Genomic DNA, 20,578 nt, shown 5'->3' with positions numbered 1-20,578 from the left:
ACAAGTTGACTATAGCTATGTGCATTTATTTCTGGGTCTTCCACGGATCTTCTGGTCTGTTTTTGTGCCAATACCATGAGGGTTTTGTTATTATGCCTCTATAGTAGAGTTTGAAGTCTGGTATTGTAATAATAAATTTTATATTAGATGACCATCTATATTTGTAGCAGGCCAAAAAATTGTGTGTTTAAAATCTAGCAACACTCATGACAAAGGGAAAGACTTGATTCAGTGATGCATGAATATGAAATATTTCTTTTTTATTTCTTTCTTCACAGATTATCATTGTTGAATTTCCAGAATATTAACCTTGTGATGACTTTTTAATACTAGGATGACAATTCTTACAACTACTGATAATACTTAACATTTGAAAGCATTTTATGATTAACATACCCTCTTAACAATTATCATCACACCATCTCAAAGAATTAATAGTGTTATTGATAATTAACAGTTAAAAATAGTAGCATTAGTTATTAAATCTTAGACTATTGAAGCAATATATTTCAAGTTCATGTTCTATCCAATACAATCCTTTTCCAGATAAATATTAACTTTTAAGCTAATTTGCTTGATTTTTAAAAATTATACTATTAAATGCAACCAATGTGATCAAGGGCAATAGGACATATCTATAACCTCTTTTGTATATAAAATATTAATTATTTTAAAGATACTTTATCTTGTCTTACTCTAATATCAAAAAAGAAAACTTTAGTCAAAATTCACAAAGAAGAATCTAATTTATGACACACACTATTGTTACAAAAAATACCCTCCATAAATTAAATTGAGAATCTTGAGTAAAGAAACATAATTTGTGGCAGGCTTGTAGTATTATTGATTTATTTTGGCAAAATTATTACAAAACCTCAAAGGCCAGTGGAACATACTTTGCCAAAATGTGCTCTGAAATCACATCAAGCCAAAATAAATATTAAACATTCACCAAAATAAATATTAATCATGTTTGTAAGAGACAAGACCTTCAAATGTTCCACGTAAGGATATAATTTCATATATTAGCAAGTGAACATGCACATGGGCACACACACACACACACACACACACACACAGTATTTAATTTGCATAGTATCTGTATTAACTATGGTTTTATTTAACATTAAAGTACTAGTTTGCATAAGCAGTATTTTATTTAATTTTGATATTTTCATATTAAACATCCAGGAAGAAGCAATGATTAAAACTCATTGCAATAAGGATCTTATTCTGATTTACTTAAAAAATAGCAAACTTGAGCAATAATTCACAGGATGAAAAACTAAAAAATATACCTCTTTCAGTTCTTAGGAAATGCTGTGAAAAATATGCTTTGTCAATTTCAATTGGATATATTACCTGTCTGTTCAAAATCACAGAAAGAATGAAGAGTAAGAAGTATTTCTCGGCAGGGAGTTTTGCCTAGTGGTTAAAGTGCTTGCCTAGCATGCATGAAGACCCGGGTTGGATTCCTCGGTACCACATACATAGAAAAAAACCGGAAGTGGTGCTGAGGCTCAAGTGGTAGAGCTCTAGCCTTGAGAAAGTCCAAGGACAGTGCTCAGGCCCTGAGCTCAAGCCAAGGACTGGCAAAAAAAAAAAAAAAAAAAAAAAAAAAAAAAGAAGTATTTCTCAGAAACAGAACCAAGAACAGAAAAAACAATGTTTCTAGTCATGTGTTTTTGTGCAGTAATGTGAAAAAGATAGCATTCTAAATAGTATATACACAAAGATAATATGAAAATTGTATGCCTGGAAAATTAGCATTCAAAAATTAAGATTAGTTGGTTATTTTAAATATTTCTTCCAATTTGCCATGCAAAGTAATTTCTTTACATTAAGGTTTTGCATATATATCTTTGGGGGGCTGTTTTATTTTTTTCCATATATTTTTATTGTAATTAATAGAAGGGTTACAGTATATTCACCAGATAGAAGGTGCATTGCTTCACAAACATTGATACCCTTTCTCATGTCTTGGTCACCATTTCCCTTCAGTTTTGCATATAACTTAAAATTATTTTCCTACATGGTAGCCCCCTTTATCTAATTTTCACATTAATATATTTATTTAAAAGAAAATCTAGCCAGGCACGGTGGCTCACTCCTGCAATCCTTGCTACTTAGGAGGCTGAGATCTGAGGACCACGGTTCAAAGCCAGCACAGGAACAAAAGGACCTGAGACTCTTATTTCCAATTAATCACTAGGAAACAAGAAGTGTGGCTGTGGCTCAGCAGTAGGGTGGTAGCCTTGAGCTGAAAAGCTTGGGGACAATGACCAGGCTCAGAGCTTAAGCGCAATAACCCACAAAACAAACAAACAAACACATCCTTAAATGTTTGACAAGAATAAGGAATTAAAGCACCCACTCTCCTTCTAAATACACAGATTTTTCCATGATAAATTTTCCCCATAAAAAAAATTCACATTATTTCTTTGCCAGAAAAACACAATCTAAAATTGTTCACTAAAATTCTGCTAGTTTCCATTTCTTTTAGCAAGAAAATATTATGGAAATATTTTGCTTCTAAATTACTCTCATGTATAAGTTCATGCCAAGAAATTACAAAGTAAGAGTTTCATGAATTTTTTGAAGTTTTTAGAATATAAATTGTATTTATAAGATTATCTTTATAGTAAGTTACAAAATATGATATCACATATTACATTGTTACATTTAAATAAATTTATATATTTATTGAGGAAAACAAAAATGACATTCAGTAAAATTTTAACGTAACTGTTAGTCCTGTGTGGTAAGATAGGATACTTTAAATTTTCTTTCTGGCTTCTATATAATAGAGTACTTTCTAGATTTTAAATTCTCATAAAAATTAACTGGAGCATTTTGATAGAGACTTCATTACCTCCTGAGCTCATAAGCATATAATCTTTCCAGCATTAATGGCACAAAGCAATAAGATACTTGCAACTGACAAAATCCAATGTCTACAGTAAACAGTTATTCCTTTTCAAGAATTTTCAAATTGTGAAATTGTTCTGTTAAATCAATTAGCTCCTTCCACTATTTACATTATTCAGAAAATAGCTTATATTCATAGCATGATTCAAAAAAACTAATATATTAACCACCTCCCACACAATGCCCTGTATTCCATTCTGTTGGCGTTTCAAATGTGAGAGTTTTGATCGATTAAATTAATTTGCTAGTGAAGCCTTTCTCATTTTTTTGCCTTTCTCATTTTTTATAACTGAACTTACATGTAATTCTGTATGGCAGTTATCATGCATTACACATCATTCAACTCTTCCTTTTAATTAAGTCCAAAGAAAAGAGCGAAAAATTTAAACGAACATACTCAGTTGCTTGTTTGTAGTGCTTCAAATCTTTCTTCAAATTTCTATTCTCATTCTCTAAAAGCATAATCTGGTTATAGACGTCAGGAACATTCCCAATGACTGGAAGATCAGTTACTTTCTTCTGTATTAACTCATACCTAGGATAAAATCATGCAAATGATTTATGTCACTTTTCCTTACAAAATTCAGAAAAAATTCAAAATTTGTCACACATAATTTGGAAACTTAGTTGCTGTATTTATAAATTGAAATTGTTAGCAAGTTGTTAAAATGAAATAGTAAAAAAAATTCTAGGTACAATAACCTCATGGTATATAGAATATGACTTGAAATCTCCCATGTCAACAATCCTGAAATGGTGGGCTTCATAAAATTCTTGCATCTCCTATCTCATGGAGTTGGCAGTCTAGTGAGAAACTGGTAAATTCCGTAGAGAAAAATAAAACAATCATAGAGAAACAGACACTGAGGAAAAACTATTGGTAGGAGTGTTTGTACTATTTCATAGACTACAGTCATGTCTGACAAGCATAAATGACAAACAGAGTTGAGCAGAAAGTTGAAAGACATGAAAGATAATATCACATAGACCTATGGAAGAGAAGTAGTGAGGATTGGTAGGGAAAAGAACGTAAACTCTCTGAGATAAGGAAGTATTTAGTATCCACAAGAAGAGCAAAATACTAGTATTCTAGAGCCATTGGAGCTAGATCCAATTAACTGAGCAACAGAAATGCTGTGAAAGGAGCCAGAAAGGAATCAGGGAGCCAGAGTAAGGAATATGATTTTTACCCTGAATGAGATAGAGTCATAGGAAGAGTTTGAGACAAGGGACAGTGATCATATTTATGTTTTGAAAAGGTAAATCTATTTACTGAAACAGATTTTAGAAAAATAAGTACAGAACCAAACGGAATAGTTGACAGGTAGATACAATAATCTTGAAGACACAGACAGACAGATGGACAGGCAAGAAAGAAATGTTGGGTAGAGCAAAGTGAGCAGCAGTGGAAGTTAAAAGAAATGGCTATCTATGTCCTTTGCCATACAGAAGCTTTTCAGTTTAATGCAGTCCCATTTATCCAGCCTTTCTCTGATTTGTTGTGTTTCTTGGTCCTTATTAAGAAAGTTTCAACCTGTGCCAAGGAGACCTAGAGTATCTCCAATTTCCTTCTTGTAAAGTTTTCAGTGTATCAGCTTTTAATTTGAGGTCTTTGATCCGTTTGGAGTTAATCGTAGTGCAAGGTGACAAAGAAGAATCCAATTATAGTTTTCTGCAGGTGCTTAACCATTTCTGCCAGCACCACTTGTTGAAGAGGCTGTCTTTCTTCCATTCTATTTTTTTTTGGCTCCCTTATCAAAGATTAGGTGACCATAGGACTGTGGGTTAATATCTGTGTCTTCAGTTCAATTCCATCGGTCTTCAGGCCCATTCTTGTGCCAGTACCAAACTGTTTTGGTCACTATAGCTCTATAATAGAGTCTAAAGTTTGGTATTGAAATTCCTCCTGCGCTGTTCTTTCTGCTAAGAAGTGTTTTTGCTATACGGGGTCTTTTATTGTTCCATATGAAATTTTGGATTGCTTCTTCTACTTCTTTAAAGATTGACATTGGGATATTGATGGCTATTGCACTGAATTTGTAGAAAGCCTACAAAGTGGGAGAAGATCTTCACTAACCATACAACAGACAAAGGCCTCATATCTAAAATATATCAATACCTCAAAAAATTGAATCAATCCAAAACTAATCTCCATGGTAACAATCATCCCATTAAAAGATGGGCCAAAGACTTAAAGAGAGTCTTCTCTGAAGAAGAAACAAAAATGGCCTATAGACACATGAAGAAATGCTCAACATCTCTGGTCATAAAAGAAATGCAAATCAAAACAACTCTAAGATTCTACCTCACTCCAATTAAAATGGCCAGGATCAAGAAATCTAATAACAACAGATGCTGGAGTGGATGTGGACAGGAGGGATCACTACTACACTGTTGGTGGGAGTGCAAACTCATCCAACCACTATGGAAAGCAGTATGGCAGTGCCTCAAAAGACTAAATATAGAACTCCCCTATGACCCAGCAATTCCACTACTTGGCATTTACCCAATCGTCCAGAAACAAGGACATACCAAATCCACTAGCACAACGATGTTCATTGCAGCACTATTTACCATAGCAAAGATATGGAACCAACACAGATGTCCCTCAGCTGATGAGTGGATCAACAAGATGTGGTATTTATACACAATGGAATACTATACTGCTGTCAGAAAGAATGACATCGCCCCATTTATAAGCAAATGGAAAGACTTAGAAAAAATCATATTAAGTGAAGTAAGCCAGACTCAAAGGAACATAGGCCCAATAGTCTCCTTCATTTGTCATAATCAGTAGGAACCTTGGGCTCTCCTAGCAGAGATTCACAGTAGAACAAAATCTAGACACATAAGGCCACATAGTATGATGCTAAATATAAGGACCTCCAGGATATAGAAACAAAAGCTATATAATGAGTGATTGTTGTCCTTGATGTACTATGTTATCTCTCATCTCTTGTACTGTCCCTTGGTTATCTCATATTTTTATAATATTTCACCTTCTTATCTGATATATTTTATATATGCTTAATTGGTTCTTTGAAATAGGAGAGGGAAGGGGGGAATCAAGTTGTGAGTGGGGAGGGAGGGAGGGAAATGGGAAACAGGACATGAGAAAGTGTATCAATATTTGTTAAGTAATGTACCTTCTATCTGATGAATATAATGTAAACCTCCTATTAATTACAATAAAATATATGAAAAAAAAAGAAATGGCTACTGTCTGGACTTGTAGCATAGATCGAACTAATAGGATTTTCAAATAAAAGACTATCTACATGGAGCCGGGAGTTTGGCCTAGTGGTAGAGTGCTTGCCTAGCATGTAGGAAGATGCAGGTTTGATTCCTTGGTACCACATACTTAGAAAAAGCCAGAAGTGGTGCTGAGGCTTAAGTGGTAGAGTTCTAGCCTTGAGAAAAATCCAAGGACAGAACTCAAGCCCTGAGCTTAAGCCCAGGACTGGCAAAAAAAAAAAAAAAGACTATTGTTTCATCAAAAGAAGGGAAATTATAGACATAATAAATTGGACTAAAAGGAAGTAGGAACTGCTTGGAGGCGAAAAACAAAAGAAAGTTTTTATTCAAATTAAAATTTATGTAGCTAGTAGACTTTCAAATGAAGATAAATGTTGGACATCCATGTCAAGTGTTCAAATTTGAGTATACTCAATATATAGACACCATTTATAGTCATAAGACAAGAGCAGATGAGATAGGCACAAAGCATAACAAGAAAATGAACACTGAGCAACAAAATTCTCCATTATTTTATGATTCTGGGGAGAGGGTAGTAAGCACTACCAAAGGAAACTATGAAAGCGAATTCATGAAGTATGGGGAAAATATGACAAAGTTGTGGCCCATGGGCAAAGAAAGTGTTTCAAGAAGGAAGAAAAAAGTAGCTATGACAACGTACCAGAGACTGGGAAAACTTTGAGAATCAGTCACTGGAATTAGCTATGTAAAAGTCACTGAACAAAATTTCACTAGAATAATGGGAATAAAAGTGAAGTTGGAGTAGAAATGAGAGGATAAGGAATAAGAAAGTGTCAGAAAGAACTTATCAAGAAAATGTGCCAATAAAGCAGACAGCAGAAAATCAGGATGCACTTAAAATAGGACATGATATCTGCAGTGCTTCTTTCTTCCCTTTGCTTTAACATGTGAAATATAACTTTACTTAGTGTATGCTTATGGGAATGAACCACACTCCAAATTCAAACCCCAGAACCAAAACAAGTTTATAAAAAGGTGAAAAAAATTCAGATAAGCCAAAATTGCCCTTCCCTTTTAAAATATTTTTCAATCCTTTTTATACTTAAATACTTATCTACCTGCTGATTACCTGAATATTATAGTACATAATTCTATGTCATGATGCCTGTCATCTTCAACTTCAGTATTATTATTATAATAATTATACTGAGTTTCTATGATAGATGATGAACATCATTTCTGTATTTCATTTAATGCCAATTGGGCAGAAAAGAAAATTGCTGGATAGTATATAACCAAAAGATAGCTCCTCATCAATTGAAGAGACAGTGATTGAATGAGAAAAAAATATAAAAAATGAAAAACACTTATTAAAACATAGTTGGAAAGAGAAGAAAAATTTAAGAGGATGGTAATAAGAGAAAAGGCAAAAAACAATCATTTACATTTCAGGTGTATGAACAGTGAACATGCTAATTGTCCAGGGAACAACCCAATATAGGCAGTGAAGATGGTGACTCATAGGTATATTAAGGTACTGAAAGGTTACTATCATGTTTTCTCCACTCTAAGATTTTCCTTAATTTCATTCTCCAGGACTAATCACTATTGTACATGAGGACTACAAAAATAGTCATAAGGGCACTAAACAAATCCTGAATTTATTACAGAAATCCTAAATATATTACAGAACGCAGGCCATAACAATATTTTGGAAAATAAATATTTTAGAGCTTGTCAAAAATACTTTGCAGGCCATATAATTCTGTTCAGATGTAATGTCGTAGACATTACAAAAAAAAACTATGGCTGGATTCCAATATTAGTTGGACTAGATATGGGGTAGAACAAATAGATTCAGGGCATCCAAGGTATACAGCTCTTGCTTAGTAAGCATAAAGCCCTGAGCTAGAACTCAAGTCTCATCAAAAAATGCTATATAATGTATGTTTGTGTATGTGTGTGGGGGGGAGGGTTTTAGGTTTCTCTAAAGCAATCATTTCTTATTAATACTAGCCTATCATATAGGTAAGTAGTACATGTCCGAACTCATTCAAAAAGAAAGAAAGAAAGAAAGAAAGAAAGAAAGAAAGAAAGAAAGAAAGAAAGAAAGAAAGAAAGGTCATTGAACCAGAATACTTTTAATTACTATCTGCAAATGAACCATCAAGTTATACTTACAAAAATGTATCTCCCAACTGGGCAGGGTGGCTCACGCCTGTAATCCTAGCTACTCAGGATGCTGAGATCTGAGGATCGAGGCTCAAAACCAGCCCAGGCACTAAAGAGCTGGAGACTCTTATCTCCAATTAACAACTAGAAAACGGGAAGTGGGGCTATTGCTCCAGGGGTAGGGAGGTAGCTTTGAGCTGAAGAGCTCGGGGACAATGCCCAGGACCAGAGTTCAAGCCTCATGACCAACAAAAAAATTAAAAAAAATGTATCGCCCAATATATTTAATTTCTTTAAGATCACTGTTTAAAAATCATTGCACACAATTCCAGATTTTTAAAAAGTGGTATTTATTTTCTATCACCAAAGTTTCTCTTTCTTAAATAATTAAAACTGCTTATCTCCATTATTAATTCAGATATGCAATTAAAAAATGAAAGTGAGTCTTCCTATGTGCATATTTTCAATAGAGGATATCAAATCAAAGGAAAAACAGTATATTAGCAAATATTACACATTTCTCTGTATTTTGAATTAGTTTATTCTAAAACACAATAAACATTTTCTATGCTATATTAATCCTGTCTCTTTTTTAAGTTTGAAGAGTTTTATTCCATCATTTTTGATCTTTAAATGCAATCAATCACCTTTGCCAGGACTATAATTTAAAATAACCCTCAAGAAAAAATTAAACACATTGTGATAACAACATTATAATTTTAAGAGGTTCTTTGTATTATAGTGTATTTTATTTGTGTTTTTATATAGCAGAGGAAAACAAATTTGCAAAGAATGTGAAATAAAAATTAAAAATTAACTTTTTCTGTTTTTCTGAAGAAACAGTCATGATAAACAATGTTATAGGTAGCTAATCCAATACAACAACCAATTTTACATAGAAAGGTTTAAAGTAGTGGCTGTCAAATTCAAACCTTTCATATCCATCATATCATATTTCTTTAGGGATATTAGGAATAAAAAATGCTTGTTGACCTTACCATCATGCCTATAATTTTTGTCATCCCTGCTATTAACTTTATATAAATCAAATTTAAAAAAAAGCATTGTGTTTAGGCAATATTTGAAAATACATTTCTACTCCTAAATAAAATACTATTTGTAGAAAAAGAATTAACCCACTCTAATAAATAAAACATTAAAAAGGAAAACCATTTTCACTATAAATAAAGCAGCAGCAGCAGCAGCAGCAGTAGTAGAGTAGTAAAGTAGTAGTAGTATACCTAAATGAGGGGCCGGGAGTTTGGCCTAGCAATAGAGTGCTTGCCTAGCATGCATGAAGACCCAGGTTCCATTACTCAGTACCACATAAATAGAAAAGGCCAGAAGTGGGCTGTGGCTCAAGTGGTAGAGCTCTAGCTTTGAGAAAGCCCAAGGACAGTGCTAAGGCCCCAAGCTTAAGCACCAGGATTGGCAAAAAGTAAAACAAAAGTATATCTAAATGCAGGGAAAATACTTCTGTAGGAAAAAAAAAGGAAATAATTCTAAAAATAGTTTGTGTTACCCCTAGAGGATATTCCATTTTCTTAATTACTTGAAGATCACTTCAACCTTAATAGTTGGAAATGGTATTTAATAAAATTGTCCTTGCAGTGATAGATTGATTGTATGTGTATATACATGTATGGTAGGGGTTAAGGGTTGAAAATGAGAACATTTTCTACCCAGATATGTGAGCTGCATCCTTGCAAAGTCTTTGCAGACTGTGGAAAATGCACATATGAATAGGTGATTGGCCTTTATAGACAACTACTTAGCCACATCATTTTTTACCATTCAGACTGAAAGCAGTCAAGAGTTCGGGTCATTCCCATTTTGATCAGGAAATTGCAGAGAAAGTCTTCTATTACTTCAGGTATCACAGGCTTTGAAGGAAGAATTGTTTCTTGCTCCTAAAATTTAAATGTACAATTACTCATTTTTAGTATCAAACCACGTTATTAATGATATAAGTAAATCCATTATTCATCTCTTCATTTTTTTCTAATAATTTACCTTAAATATTTATCCACCAGAGACTATTTTGATCAACAGGGAGAAAGCACTGGTAGAAAAAAACAGGTTGTAGTATTCAAACTTGGCCATCAGTGGATATAAACAGAATATGAAAAACTAAATAAGATACATACAGGATGATAGGACTAAGTGCCAATGGGGGGAAAAGACAGGCTTAAAGATAGGACCCAACATCACAGAAGGTATGTGTGTCAGCTTGCGATTGGTTTACAGATGTGGAGAAAGATTTCAGTGAGAACCTGTGATCTAGACTGCATTCCTAAATACAAACTCCTACATGTTAAAAGCTTGAAAGATCAAAATTCAGACTCTAAGAATAATATAATAAACAATAATGATAGTGATATAAATATTAAAAGAAATAAAATTCCAAACTATAGGAAAAACCCAAAATATTGAAAATTCCTTAAAAGTCACATGTTATGTTTTCTAAAGGATTTTTGAGAAACATGTAAAATGTGACAGAATACCTCACAGCCCACTTTATACAATAAAGAATGTATATGACAAGAGTTTTTGTTGTGAGGGTTTTGGGTGCTAACTTTCACTATATATTTTTTGACAGTCCTTGGGCTTGAAATTGGGGCCTGGATACTAACCCTCAGCCTTTGTGCTCAAGATTAATGCTCTACTACTTTGAGCCACAGCTCCACTCTTTGGTGGTTAATTGGAGGTAAGAGTCTCATAGTCTTTGCTGGCCACCCTGGCTTTAAACTAGGAAACTATGCCACCTACTAATTAGCTAGGATTACAGGTGTGAACCACTAGTACAGGTTCTGCATTGTATCTCTGAATTCTGTTTAACATTAAAAAAGTGTTATCTCAACACAAATGTACCTCAAAGAGGAAGAATGACATGCTCTAGATACGGCTAGAGTATGATCAGATTGTCTGAAGGATAAGAAGCTCTATTTGCCCTGCCCTATCCCTAGCAGATACACATAAGACCAAACACTAAAAGAAATGTATGATATCTTTGTTCTTTTAATTATTCCTATTTAAAAATACATAATGGACAGGGAGTATGGCCTAGTGGTAGAGTGCTTGCCTAGCACTCACAAATCCCTGGGTTTGATTCATGACAATACACAGAAAAATACGGAAGTGGTGCTGTGGCTCCCGTGGTAAAGTGCTAGCTTTGAGAAAGCCCAAGGAAAGTGCTCAGGCTCTGAGTTCAAGCCCTAATACTGCCCCAAAAAAGGTACAATAATATCATTGCATTAATTATTGATTTTTAGAAACACTGTGGAAAAAATAAGTATTGTTCTATAATGTAAACAAAAATAACTCAGTCACCTACATCGTGGGTCAAAGGTAACAGTTCTTGTAAACAAAGTTTAATAGAACACAACCAGCTGATTAGTTTATATACCATGCATTATTGCTTTTACAGTTCATGAGATAATTGACTAGTTGGATGACATCTACAGCACATATGTCAATGTCCAAAATAAATCAAATAATGGGTAGCATAATAGTCAATCTTGAGTGTCAATTTGATTGTCTGAGAAGCACGGTGGAGATTGGTAAAGCACACAGCTGGTGTGTCTGTGAGCCTGTTTCCAGAAGTGATTACATCATCAGAGCTCAGACAAAATGAATGTTTAATCCACTAATGGATACAAAATTAGAATAGACTATTGTGGAGGGAGTAGAATTCTGAAAAATGAGACCAGGCTTGCCAAAGTAGGTCATGGAAGCATGTCCTTGGGACTATGTCTTCTATCTTATTTCTGCTAAAAGATTCTTTCTTAGATTTTTGTTCATTGTGATATGAGACCCATTCTGTCCTCATTGCCATGTCTGACTAATAGCTCTGAAACAATGAACAAAATAAATCTCTGGCCAGGATTTAAAAATACACAATGGGCCGGGAGTGTGGCTGAGTGGTAAGAGTGCTTGCCAAGCATGCACAAAGCCCTGGGGTCAATTCCTCAGTACTCCATACTCAGAAAAAGCCAGAAGTGGTGCTGTGGCTCAAGTGGCAGGGTCCTAGCCTTGAGTAAAAGGACAATGCCCAGGCCCTGATTTCAAGTCCCAGGACTGGCAAAATACATAAATAAATAAATAAAATAATTAATTAAATCAGTCTATCTTACCCCTATTAATGTGTCAGGCATTCTGGCATAGCAACAAAAAGGTAACTAAAGCAGGTATTTTCTTTAAAACTTTGAAAGCATCATTGGCTCTCAGGAAAATTAATTTTCTCCTGACTGACAAGAATTCACTGAGCTGCATTTGGAAAAGTAGGCTTATAGTAACTAGATAGCAGATTATACAAAAAAAAAAAAACATGATGTGTTTGTGTACAGATACACTGAGGAAAGTCAACTGTGATGCCCGGAACAAGTTCCTTCCAAAATGTTACCCATAATTTGACACTGCTGACGTTATTAGTACTTGCTACAACACTGAAGAATACTAAACAGAGGCAAGCTTAGGAAGCTACAGAAAACCTTGACCAATATTTGAGGCTCTGTGGTGATTGTTTTAGCTAAAATTATTTTCAGTATTAGATAATATTATCCAAGACTATTTTAGGTGTTATGGAGATGTCAAAAGAGCAGATGAAGGCATGTTTTTGCAATATGCTATTTATTAGCACAGAACATTATATCTAATAATTAGACAAGAGCATAAAATAAAGCTGAGCATAAACATTACATAATAAATACACTTTAACCTCTTTGGTGAGAAATTGATAGTTATAAAATAAGTTAGATAATAGTTGGAAAAACTTGCAAAACCAGAAAGAGAAGAACAGAGCAATGGGTGGAAGAGTGTACCATTACAGTTTCTAAAGATGCCTATGAAACTTTAGAGAATGTTCAAATGTTTGGTTGCAGACTTATTTTTTCCATGTATTGTTTTCTTATATTTTTATTGTAATTAACAAAAGGGTTACATTATATTCACTAGATAGAAGGTGCATTACCTCACAAACATTCGTACCCTTTCTCATGTATTCATCCCCATTTCCCTCCTCCTACCCCTGTCCCTCATCTTGTTTCCCCCCTTCCCTCTCCAATTTCAAATAACCAAATATGCATATATACAATATATCAGATAACAAGGTGAAATACTGTAACAATATGAGATAACCATTGGACAGCAAAAGAGACAGATGAGAAATAACATAGTACATTAAGGAAAACATCACTCATTATATGGCTTTTGTTTCTATATCCAGGAGGTCCTTTCATTTAGCCTCATTCTATATGGCCTTATGTATCTCGGTTTTGTTCTATTGTAAATCTCTACTAGGAGAGCCCAAGATTTCTACTGATTATGACAAATGAGGGAAACCACTGAGACTATGTTCCTTTGAGTCTGGCTTACTTCACTTAAAGACATGGTTGCAGAATTATATGCAGGTCTTTGCTCCCAATTGCTCACCTTAAACTGCTGCCTATATGTGGAAATTAGATCTGAATAATGGATCGATCGATCGATCTATCTATCTATCTATCTATCTATCTATCTATCTATAATATATCACATATTATATATGTGTGAGTGTGTTCATGTGTATACACATGCACACAGAACATGAGTCTATAGGAAAATTTAGGGGATAAAGGGAAAAGGAAAGGGTAAAGGGAGAAGGGAGAATACTTTCAAAGTGCAGTGCAACTATGTATGAAGCTGCCCTAAGTAATCTCAATAAAAATTCCTGACCAATGTGACATTGAAGAGACAGGTTCTATTTGGGACAGTTATACTGGTAAGAAGAGAACAGCTAAAAAATGACAATAAAGACAGATACAGTCAAAGTAGTTTTTTACATGTATGAAATATAATAATGAAATCTGTTGATTTTTTTTTAGGAAGTGAAGAGTAGGATAAGGGAAAGTGACAAGTGAGAATATATTACAAAAATTAACTGAAATGTCACAATAAAACCCCTCTCCTACAACCAATGCAAGGTAATTAAAAGTAGAAACATAGTGACCAAAAATAAAGGTTATTAAATTATTTAAAATTTAACTACTCAAAAGATAGTCCTTTTCTCAATTTCTTAACAAATAATACTATTATATTATATCTACTTTAACTTTTCTCAAAGAGTAATGTTATATTTTTCACTAACGGGGTTTGGGCCTAAGATGATAGAACTGAGCTATGTACACAACCTTTATGTTTAAACATTATCAATTATTATCTCTTACTTATAATCATTAATTTTGAGTCCTTATGTCTATATCTTCTGACATAAAAGGATATGTTTGGTATATTGTATATACGTTTATTTGTTTATTTAAAATAGGAAAGGGAAGGGGGAAAATAAGATGATTGGAAGAGGGTGTGGGGAGGGAAATAGGGACAAAAATATGTGTGTGAGAAGCAATGCACATACTGCCTGATGAATGTAACTGTAACCCCTCCCAAGAATTAAAAAAACAACTCACCAAGATTTGAGTGTCCGTATCCTTTTCTTGAACCAGGTGAATTGTTTTTGCCAGATCTTCTTCACCTTCAGGAATGCTGAAATTGTCATCTGGTATCTGGGGTGGGGGGGGGAGAGAGAGAGAGAGAGAGAGAGAGAGAGAGAGAGAGAGAGAGAGAGAGAGAGAGAGAGAGAGAGAGAGAGAGAGAGAGAGAGAGAGAGAGAATAGAAAGTATTCATTCCAACATAGTCTTATATATACTACGTGTGTATATGTCTGTGTGTCTGTGTCTGTGAAACCGTTTAATTTGCAAACAAAACATAATAAAATATTGGCATTCGGGCTGGGAGCTTGGCCTAGTGGTAGAGTGCTTGCTTAGCATGCACGAAGATCAGGGTTCAATTCCTTGGTACCACATTCATAGAATAAAAGGCCAGAAGTGGTACTGTGGCTCAAGTGGTAGAGCTCTAGCCTTGAGAAAGCCCAAGGGCAGTGTTCAGGCCATATGCTTAGGCCCCAGGACTGGCACACCCAAAAAAAGATTGACATTAAAAACTGCTATTAAATAAACAATTATAAAAAATATACAAGAAATTTTTTTTTAAAACTTAGAAACTACCTTATTGTTGGCTACAATTGGCCATGAGTAACTGAAACCAAAGAGGATAGACAGACAGACAGACAGACAGATAAGAGACTACCATACTAAATTTTAGAAATATTTTGTCTTCACAAACAAAAACACCAAAAAAACAAGACTTTATAGCACAAGCAATTCGTATCAGTATAAAGATCTCTAGAAAATGAATACCCAAGTCATTTTCTCACTTTCTGCAAATGTGATTCCTGGTCACTTCTAGTGAATTCAAGACTTTGTATGGCAACATCTTTTTTGAATTGTGGTAAATAGCAGAACAACTCTATTAGGATGGAAAAATAATGTTACACTATCTAAATGCCCCCAGTGCTGCCCTATCCCAGGTCTTCATCATTATTTTTTCCTAACAACTAGCTCCAATAAGTTTGTTACAACATAACCCTCCCTGCCTCAGGGTTAAAATCTTGGGAGAATGAAATGCCTGGGAGTCATAGTGATGAGAGTTACCATAAGTCATATGCTTCTTAGATACTAGGAACTACTTGTCAGGCTTTCATATTTAACTCATTCAGTAACTTTGTATATGAAGCATAACACTAACAATATCCTATCTCATATATTTGTTTTGTCTCTTGCTTATCTAAGCAATGTATTGCAGGCTTTCTTCTACTCAGTATTTATTACTCACAGCTTCTATTATTCATAAGTGACTTTATCCTCTAATTCTCAGAAGTAATAATAGGTCTCAGGAGTTTAAAAAAATATTTTAAGATAAGTGTCCTTCTCCATCAAGTCTCAAAATTATTGGCAGGTCTCACTGGAACAATTAACTCAATTTAAGCTTTGAGATCCAGCTATAAATAAGCAATAACCCTGAGCTCCAACTGTATATGAAGATCTGAGAATCTTTACAAAAAAGCTGAATCAGTAATAGAATACTTTTCCTGGACAGAAATGGCAGTCTACAGCATGTATCTATAATATGGGTGAAAAATGAATGTAAAGAACTATTAATAAGAAGATAGGCAAGAAATATTTCCCAGGCTAAGGAGAATAGTCACAACTAACAACCGGTTCACTGGAATTAAACTATAAACTAGTGTTTCCTAAGGAAAACTCAATGTTCACAAAATAGTTCATGAAAATGACTTTTACTATTATAAAGTGAATAATAAAATTTAAAAATTACCTCTTCATACTCATAGTCATCTTCAGATGGTTCAGCTATGGTGATCTCTAAATACCTTGTTAAGTTTTAATCTCAAAAATACGAAACATTGTTACATTAAAAGCGCATTGACCTTAAATAGTATCAGATCTACTTATGTATGAATTTTGTGAAACATACACTTTTAAAAAACTTTTTATTCTTTAGACAGCCTACACACACACATACACACACACATACATACACACACACACACACACCACATATATATAATATTAGGATTTTTATTTCTTTAAGTTAATCAAAAACTACATTATATTGATCTATTATTTAGGAAGTTACAGTTACATCTACAATAGATATCCATTTTAAATTAGAAAGAAGTAAAATTTTAAGGTTTATCTCAAATAGCAGAACTCCTAAGTCAAGAATCCACAAACCTAGGAGGCTTTGGTAGGAAAGAACAACAGCAGAAGTTACAGAACATCTAAATAATCTGTACTTTCATCAGTAAAATATACTTATGCTATGCTTTCATCGATAAATGTACTTAAATCTTCATATGTCAGCCTTTAATTAAGTTACATGATTAGAAAATGTTTCCTAATTTTAATTAATGTAATCTATATAGCAATCATAGTTAAATATAACATAAATGCTTAAGAAATTAACTATTGATGGCTATTTAAAAATAATATTATATCATTTGCAGGGAAATGGATAGACCTAGAACAAACTATGTGAATTAAATTAAGCCAAGCTCAGAGAGACAAATGGTGTCTGTTTTCTCTCATCTGCAGAAGTCAGTACTAAAATACAGCAGGACATAATAACTTATACGGGTCTCTAGGCATGCACACACAGTGAGACCAAAGAATACTCTTAGGAGAGGAACAGAAAGGCACAATACCTATGTGCATTTAGTCAAAGTATTTATCGAAATGCACTTCAGGAAACAGAAGCAAGAGGTTTTTTACTTTCCTGTATTTATTTATTTATTTTTGCTGTTTTATTTGGCTTTCTTTTCATTTGTTCTGTTTGTTCATTTACATATCTGAGTTTTTAAGGGGAGACAGAAATGGAGGAACAAAAGGTGAAAAAAATGAAGATTTTTTTGAGGATTTGTGAATGTTATGGCTTTACTTTCTTTTTCTGTTTGAGTTGAATACTTTAGTGTATAGCCATTATGAAAATGAAAGTTAAGATTAACCTAATATTTTGTTACTGAAAATACCACTACTTTGTTAATCTTTTATCTTTCAAGCTTCACTAAAAGTGTACTGGTCAACTGACATTATTTTAATCAAGAATAAATAATAAAAATATGTAGTATTTAATTGGAATCAGACACTAATAGTTTCTCATATACTAAATCATTTGATCCTCATCCTGTATGGGATAAAACTATTATTATTTCCATTTTGCAAATCAGGAATCACAGACACAGGATCCAGAGTTAGGAGCAGAGTACATTTTCCCCAGACATTCAGGCTGTCTTTCCATATTCTGTATGTGTTCCAGTTCTACACAGGCACTTAAATTGTTAATTATCTTCCACAAACTTATATTCCTTTAAATATATTTTACTTATTCAGCTCTACTAATCAGAAGTAGCTACTCTTCACTGTCTTTGTCCCTGTCTCGAACAGGCAACATATAAACCTAGTTTAGTTATGATCAAGTCTCAGCCTGCAACTGCCAGTTGGAATTGGGCATTCCCAAATATCCACAGCTACACTATAATAGGTAGCCCCTAGTCATGAGTACAATGGAGAATCTCATCCAAGTTGTAACAAATTCTAATTATATTTATATGCATATATATTCTTTTTAACAAGCACTGGTGGCTTGTGCTTGTAATTTTAGATAAAATCTGAGGATCAGCTTTTTGAAACCAGCCTATGCAGAAAATTCTATGAAATTTATATCTCCAATTAACCACCAAAAGTACATAAAGTCAGAAGCAGAGTTGTGACTCAAGGAATGCCAGTCTTGAGCACAAAAGCTCAATGACAGGGCCAGGTCTTAATTCATGAAAAGATTTCTCCCATAGAGAACCTTGGGCAAATGTTTGGTAACCTTGCATATTACAAAATTGACGTGTTTAACTTTGCTGTTCCCTTGACCCTTTGGTTGAAGTGCCAAGTAGCAATTACTCAAGCAAAAGGACACAAGTAGCAATTACTCAAGCAAAAGGACATAGAAGAAAAGCAACTGGGTAACTCACAAACTGGAAAATAAAATCCTAATGTTACAACTACTTATATTTTAAAATGTGAGTATTTGAGGTTTTCACAATACAGATGCACTCAAGGTCGGAAATTTTGACTCTGTGATGTCCTTATAAACTAAGAAATCTGGTTTTCATCATTAAGAGTTTCATTGTGTCAGAATTGTGTCATGTATTTCACAAATCCTGTCATGTACTGCAAAAAAAACCATCACACTGTTAGTCTCATGTTAATAATTAAACTGTGTTTTCAGAAACAATCTTGATGAAAACAAAAATGGCAAGATGATTTGTTAGCTTTCTACAATAACTTTCTACTTGATGTAGATCAGATCAGAAAGAATAATGTGAATACTTTTTTCTTAAGTTAAAAAAGAGGATTGCTAAAAAAGACAGCCTGTTGGAACAAAGAAAATGGAGCATAAATATCATTTATTACCCTGAAGCACTCATTTATATTATTCAAATTGATTTCAAACTTTTCAAACTTACATTCCTATGAAACTCAAATTTTCATCCAATGAACTATGGAATATTTTCTGTAATTGTCCCTCTCAATTCTTTGTAATTTCCTAACAGGTTATGTCCTAAATCTGAGCAGCACTGCCAACACTCACAAAATGAACCATTACAATAACTCTTGAATTAAATTGTGATAGTGGGAATGCTTGGAGTGGAAATGAAAAAGCAAGGAGGCTTTGGAGTTTCCTTAGTATTTTATGAATAAAATAGACAACCATCTTTCTCTTCTCTTCTCTCCCAAGCGCGCGCTCTCCCTCTCCCTCTCCCTCTCCCTCTCCCTCTCCCTCTCCCTCTCTCCCTCTCTCCCTCCCTCCCTCCCTCCCTCCCATCTCCCTCCCTCTCTCCCTCCCTCCCTCCCTCCCTCCCTCCCTCCCTCTCTCTCTCTCTCTCTCTCTCTCTCTCTCTCTCTCTCTCTCTCTCTCTCTCTCTCTCTCTCTCTCTCTCTCTCTCTCTCTCTCTCTCTCTCTCTCTCTCTCTCTCTCCCCCCCCGCACACACCCTCTAATACCCTGAAAATAAATAGTAAACTCCATCATCCATGTAAAGTTATTCAGTGTTTCTGTTATTTCTCCTAAGAATCACCCATCCAAATATACTTCCTTCCGAACACCCGTGATAGGAAATCCACTGTGGACAAACATGTGCCCCGGTGAGAAGCCATGGCTGTAGCCCCCAGACCCACCAAGGACAGGCCCTGCCTACACCGGAAGGATACGCTCCAAGTAGTAGATGCCCTCGGGGGCCACCTCATCTGCAGTGTCGCCCCCTGCCAGACTTAGGCCCAGAGCTTCTTCCATGGCCCGCACCGGGGCAGAACCCATCCTTTCCTGGTCAGCCATCCGCAGGGTCCCCCGCCATCCAGGTGCTTGCTCTGAGCGAGGATGCTTCCCTGAAGGCCCTACTGATCCAGCCTCCTTCGCCTCTTCCCACCGGTCAGACTCAAGCACCTGGGTGGACCAGAGTCCTCAGGGGTTTCCCGGGTTACCAGGGCAACTCGTTGCCTAGTTACCCCAGAGCTGAGGACGCAGCCCTGAGAGTGGACTGGATGCCAGAAGCAGGCTGCTGGGATTGCATCTTTCTGAGAAGTCAGGTGGGTTCGCATACACTTTGAGCCTTATGATTCCGTTCTTTTCTTCCCTCAATTGCCTTGCCTCTTGGCAATTCCAGACCCATTATTAGTCCCTGAACTTCACATGTTTGTAGATGTCCACTTGTTTCCAGGGAAAAAAGCTCTCTAGCAAAAAGAAAAATAATCCCTGCTTGGAGCAAGAAGAAAAAAAAAAGTTCTAGCAATCATAATTGTATTAATTCAAATGCTTAACA

At 34.8% G+C, this 20,578-nt stretch overlaps 1 protein-coding gene and 1 long non-coding RNA gene across 6 annotated transcripts in view; one reads left to right on the top strand and one right to left on the bottom strand.

The window, feature by feature from the left end:
• The window catches only part of Spag16 (sperm associated antigen 16), a 732,786-nt gene extending 712,567 nt beyond the window's left edge, over positions 1-20,219 (bottom strand). Inside the window, exons 1-5 of one of the 2 annotated variants that reach the window (XM_090354758.1) lie at positions 19,971-20,219; positions 16,526-16,572; positions 14,760-14,855; positions 10,108-10,226; positions 3,326-3,463 (exon numbers count right to left, since the gene is read on the bottom strand). In XM_090354758.1, the coding sequence (XP_090210884.1) occupies positions 3,326-3,463; positions 10,108-10,226; positions 14,760-14,855; positions 16,526-16,572; positions 19,971-20,094 (524 nt within the window). In that variant the 5' untranslated portion in view covers positions 20,095-20,219. Of the gene's footprint in view, positions 1-3,325; positions 3,464-10,107; positions 10,227-14,759; positions 14,856-16,525; positions 16,573-19,970 lie in introns of those variants that run through there. The other variant, XM_090354756.1, reaches the window with a different exon arrangement.
• A 57-nt stretch (positions 20,220-20,276) lies between these two features.
• LOC150048730 (uncharacterized) overlaps positions 20,277-20,578 on the top strand; it is a 61,559-nt gene continuing 61,257 nt past the window's right edge. For all 4 annotated transcript variants that reach the window (XR_016539096.1, XR_016539095.1, XR_016539094.1 and 1 more), the window contains exon 1: positions 20,277-20,345. This is a non-coding gene — a long non-coding RNA (uncharacterized LOC150048730). The remainder of the gene's footprint in view (positions 20,346-20,578) is intronic.

The sequence above is a fragment of the Megascapheus bottae genome, chromosome 21 (assembly GCF_031878675.1).
Source record: "Megascapheus bottae isolate mThoBot1 chromosome 21, mThoBot2.hap1, whole genome shotgun sequence".
NCBI lineage: Eukaryota > Metazoa > Chordata > Mammalia > Rodentia > Geomyidae > Megascapheus > Megascapheus bottae.
Note: the sequence above shows the minus strand (reverse complement) of the source record. Positions and strands in the feature narration are given on the sequence as shown.